The sequence below is a fragment of the Herpailurus yagouaroundi genome, unplaced genomic scaffold, assembly GCF_014898765.1.
Source record: "Herpailurus yagouaroundi ecotype Mexico unplaced genomic scaffold, PumYag 28, whole genome shotgun sequence".
Lineage (NCBI taxonomy): Eukaryota > Metazoa > Chordata > Mammalia > Carnivora > Felidae > Herpailurus > Herpailurus yagouaroundi.
The window spans coordinates 75,893,941-75,899,271 of NW_024412376.1; the positions used below are offsets into that span (position 1 = coordinate 75,893,941).

The window sequence follows — 5,331 nt, forward strand, 5'->3', positions numbered from 1 at the left end:
CCCGACACCCGTATTGAGTTAATACTACACCCTCAGGCAATACTAACCAGAGCCCGGGCGGAGGCGCAAAGTGGGAACTACTACGGCGCGGTGGACACCACATCAGCCCCGCACTCGCGCTTTCTCCAGCCTCTGACTCACCACGCCCTGGCGCAGGCGCACAGTAGGGACTAGGTCAGCGCGTGCGCAGTGTCTCGCGTCTTGGCGACGGCACCGCCTCCCCGCGGGAGCTCAGTAAAGGCGGTGAGGGCCCGCCTCCCAGTTCGGAAGGAGGCGTGGGCATGTAGCTGCTGGGGACTTAGCAGCTGGGGGCTGGCGCCGCTTCCAAGGCGCCCCGTGGGCTCCGTCGGGGCACGGTCCGGCGCAGCGCTGATGGCCCTGCTCCCGCGGCCCGCGCTCGCTCTCCTGCTACTCCTCTTCCTGCCCGCAGCTCTCAGGTGCCAGGAGCAGGCCCAGACCACCGACTGGAGGGCCACCCTGAAGACCATCCGGAACGGCGTTCACAAGATAGACACGTACCTGAACGCCGCCTTGGACCTCCTGGGAGGCGAGGACGGGCTCTGCCAGTATAAGTGCAATGACGGTGAGAGGGAGCCCAGGCCCTGCGAGGCCCTCAATTTCAGGGTGTTGCGGGGACGGAGGCAGTGGAAGTGGGAGATGCAGGGCACACCTTGACGTTGTCCTCTAGCCGTGGAAAATCTTAATCACTGCTAGAATCTTCCCGTTCTTGTGATTGAGCAATCAGGTTAGAAGTTCGCACCACAATTGTTAGGATGTAAGAGGTCACCTGAGGGTATACTCTCCGTCCCGTTTTCATTTTTTTTTTCCATTACTACCTTTTCTTTCTTATTCTTTTCTTTTGCTATTGCCCAAAGTTGCCTAAGAACTTTGTGACGTACTCGTCATGGAAATGGAGTGGAACCGACTGATTTTAGCTCTGTATTTTAGCGCCATTAGTCAGCTGAACATGCAGAATATACCGAGAATTTTAATCATGACGTTGTAACTTTCTCAGTAATTGGTTTTAATTTCTTTTTTTTTCTGCAGAGCTACAGAAAATAAATTACGACCTTTGTACAGACATTTTAGTGTGCTCTGTTGAGAAAGAGTTGTGATAACTCTTGGAGAAATTGTCTATCACGACTTGGTAGGAATTTTCTTTCCTTGGTTATCAGTGGCGCCTCTTCCAACTAGTAATGATTAATACTAATATCATTGTTTTGGTTTGCTTTTTCATATTTTTTAACTTTAATTTTGTTTGAATCTGAGAACTTGTTTGGGGCATTTTGGTTAAAATAAACTCTATCTCAGCAGAAATATTTTCAAGCACTTGCTTTTTTTGAATGTTTAAATATTGTAACAGTTCAGATAAGATAGTAGGGCTTCTCTTTGGAAATTCAAAATGTCATGATTTTGTTAGGGAGATCATATTTCAAATAAGAGATGAAGTCTGGGCCTAGTTCATTTAATGCTTGGCAGCTCAAAGTAATGGGGAACTCAGTGACTAATGGTAAAACCAGTTTGGATGTAGGTGAATTTAAAATAAATCTGTTTAATGTAAAATTGTGATGCCACCTGCTGCCTGTAATTCTCAAAATAATTTCCAGTTTTATGTTAATGGAATTAAAGAATGAGCCATATCTTGTATGCTATGAGGTGCAAAATGTTTCCTCCCAAAATTTACGCCTAAATGTCACCAGTTTGCAGTCAGGAAGGATGTTTTTGTCGTTGTAGAGCTTATTGGGAGGAGTAAGTGAATTATATGAAGATTAAATGGTTGCCTTTCCTGAGTCAGATATCATAATTTTACTTAGTCATGATACAAATACTTGAGTGCCTGTTAGTGCTCAAGTGTTCTACCAATTGGAGATTCAGCAATAGAGAATACACAGAATTCATCATGCAGCTTACATTCTGGTGGGGAGAGGCAGTCAGTAAACTAAACAACAAGTAAAAACCAAATATGCAGTATATGTAGGTCTGAAGTAGAACAGTGTTTAGAGAACATTAGTAAAAACAGCAGTGGCTGTTTTGGTAGGCAGTTTACTCATTTAAATAGGTTGTTCAGGGAAGGTCTCATTGATAAGATAATATTTGAGAAGAAATCTGAAAATGGTGAAGGTGACGACACTGTGATTATCTGGAGAAGGAACCCTGTAGGCAGAGAGAAGGGCAGGTGTAAAGGACCTGCGGAGAAAGGCTAGTCAAGGATGACTCGGAAGGTTTTGGCCTGAACCAAGGGAAGGATGTAGTTGCCATTTACTGAGATAGGAAAAGCTTGGAAGGAGCAGTCTTCATTTACTTGTTAGGAATCAAGGGTTCTAGAGTTTATTTACATTTAAAATATCTCTGCATTTGATTGGATACTATTCCTGTTATAAAGATGACTTTAATCTTTCGTATTACTTAACCCTTTTTATCTTCAACAAGCCCCACTAAATTTACCGTGTGGAGTTTTGAGCAAGATCTCCGGCACAAAAAAAAGAAACCACAAATGAACTTGAGAATTTAGGAAATGACATTCTTCAGTGAACATCCTTTTGTGTCTTAGTAAATGCTGTCTGCTTATAGGACTGTGGTTCCTGTTATGCCCAGAATTCGTGATCCCCAAAGACCACCAGGGAGCCGAGTCCGATGCAAAAGCAAAAGAGCCTTTATTCGAGCTAGCTCGAGCTCAATCCCCTACCTGCACCAATGCAGCGGTGAGATACCGGGGAGAGAGAGCGAGTTTCAAAAGGACAAATGTTTTGTTGGGGCCTAGGGGCAGTTGGTGAGGTAATGGCTATGGCCTCAGCCAATTGGCTGGGGAAGGGTCCTGGGGAAGGGTCCCAGTCCTGTTAAGCAGGTGGGGGGGGGTTACTCAAGGGGAGGAGATGTGGTCAAGGTGAAGGACACAGAACAAGATGGAGTCGGCCGGCTTAGGCCCGCCCTTTCATTCCCCCCTTGTCATGTAGCTTAGGGACCCAATCATGGGACTGGCTGCATTTATGGGGACAAGGGGAACAGAGTTTGGAGGTTTATGCAAAGTTCTGGGAAGCAAGTGTCCCTGGGGTGGCTCTGGGAGGTCTGATTAAGTTTTGTCCCCGAGCTGGTGTCTGTGATCTGCCAGGTGATGTTTTGGGGGGCGTGGGGACTCCCGGCAGCATGAGCAATGGCAAGCAGAGTTAACAGAGTTACCAATATTAGGTGGGTCGAATGCGCTGTAGCTTGAGCTTGAGCGGGTTGTGTTGGTCCCGAATGATGGCCCATCGCGTGACGAAGTCCTTCCGGGTCAAGGAGGGGTCCGCTGGTCAAACGTGGGTGTGATGGACCCAGGTCACGATGCTGTCTACTTTGAGAGCAGTGGGGGTTGTCAACACCACGATGTAGGGTCCCTTCCAGCGCGGCTTGAGGGTCTCTTGGTGGTGCCTCTTGACGTAGACCCAGTCTCCCGGCCTGTACTGTTGAGGTGTCCGGGTCGGGCCAACCTCATAGATGGCACGGAGGCGCGGCCAAATGTCCTCGTGCGCCCTCTGGAGCCCGCTCAAGGAAAGAAAAAGTTCTTGATCTTTAAACTCAGCAATAAGTTCAGCTCAAAGGCTGGGAATAACAGGGGGTGGCCTGCCAAACATGATCTCGTAGGGAGTAAAACCCAGAGTGTAAGGAGTGTTTCTAACCCGGTAAAGGGCGTACGGTAGGAGAGTCACCCAGTCCCCGCCAGTCTCCATGGTTAATTTGATAAGGGTCTCTTTTAGGGTTCTGTTCATTTTTTCTACCTGTCCTGAGCTCTGGGGCCTATAAGCACAATGTAATTTCCAGTTTGCCCCCACTGCCTTGGCTACTGCCTGTGTTACCTGCGAGATAAAAGCTGGTCCATTGTCTGATCCTACCATGGCAGGAAAACCATACCTGGGTAAGATGTCTTCTAGTAGCTTCTTAGCCACCGTCTGAGCCGTTTCATGCTTGGTTGGGCATGCCTCCACCCAGCCAGAGAAGGTGTCTGTAAATACTAAAAGATATTTATAACCATGCTTTCCTGGTTTGACTTCAGTGAAGTCGACTTCCCATTGGGCTCCCAGTCTGGTGCCTCTGAGCCTGGTTCCTTTTTTATTTGATGTGGCTCTCGCGTTGGTGAGTTGGCAGGTCTTGCAGGCAGATACACTTGCTCTATTTTGGTGTCCTGTTGGTGAATCTTGATTCGGCATGTCGGATTAAGTCTTTTAATTTTCGGGCCCCCATGTGAGTAGACCGATGCATGTGCTCTAATATTGAGACTCCGAGCCGGTCTGGCAGCATGAGTGCTGTCGCCGCAATAATTCTTAGGCATGGCGGCCAGCCGGCAGCCACTGGGTCTAGTTTCTTAGACAGGTAAGCCACTGGGCGGTTCCAAGGGCCTAAGGCTTGAGTTAGAACACCTTTGCTATTCCCTTATGTTCGTCTACAACGAGGTGGAAGGGCTTCGTAATGTCTGGTAGGCGCAGGGCTGGGGTACTTAGGAGGGCCTTTTTTAACTGATTAAAGGCAGTTTCTTCTTTTTCAGCCCATTTAAATGTTTTCCCCTCTGGCGGCAGTAGCCGGCTGATCCTAGGAATTCCCTCACTTCTCTTCGGGAGGTGGGAGTAGGGATCTTTAGGACAGTTTCTTTTCTGGCATCTGATAACCGCCGCTGTCCGCCCTCCAGGATATATCCCAGGTAACTTACCCTCTCCCTGCATATCTGAGCCTTCTTCACGGATGCCCGGTACCCTAAGGCCCCCAGGGCAGCCAGCAGGCCCTGGGTCCCTCGCTCACAGTCTTTGGCTGTGTTGGCAGCAATCAGGATGTCATCTACGTACTGTAGAAGGGTGAGGCCAGGGTGCTCCCTTCTGTACTCACCCAGGTCTTCGTGTAGTGCCTCGTCGAAGATAGTGGGTGAATTTTTGAATCCCTGAGGTAGCCGTTTCCAGGTGAGTTGCCCACTGTAGCCCTCCTCCGGATCATGCCACTCAAAGGTGAACAAGGGTTGGCTCTGGGGTGCCAGCGGCAGACTGAAGAAGGCGTCCTTTAAATCTAGTACAGTATACCAGACCCTGGAGGGCGCCAAGGAGCTCAAGAGAGTATATGGGTTGGGAACAGTTGCGTGTATGTCCGCGACCCTCTTATTTACTTCCCGGAGGTCTTGTACCAGTCAGTAGTCATTTGTGTGAGGCTTTTTGACCAGCAGTAGGGGGTGTTCCAGGCAGACTGGCAAGGAACTAGTACCCCTAGGCTTCGTAGTCTCCGGATGTGTGTCTGGATCCCCTCCCGGGCCTCCTGAGACATGGGGTATTGTTGGATCCTTACCAGACTCTCTCCTGGCTTGAGCTCTACCAG

General features: G+C 48.9%; 1 protein-coding gene across 3 annotated transcripts in view; it reads left to right on the top strand.

The window, feature by feature from the left end:
* The first annotated feature begins 222 nt into the window (after positions 1 to 222).
* PLA2G12A (phospholipase A2 group XIIA) overlaps positions 223 to 5,331 on the top strand; it is a 41,578-nt gene continuing 36,469 nt past the window's right edge. The window contains exon 1 of one of the 3 annotated variants that reach the window (XM_040476293.1): positions 223 to 583. In XM_040476293.1, coding sequence (XP_040332227.1) covers positions 373 to 583 — 211 coding nt within the window. In that variant the 5' untranslated portion in view covers positions 223 to 372. Of the gene's footprint in view, positions 584 to 1,100; positions 1,148 to 5,331 lie in introns of those variants that run through there. The other 2 variants (XM_040476350.1, XM_040476358.1) reach the window with 2 other exon arrangements.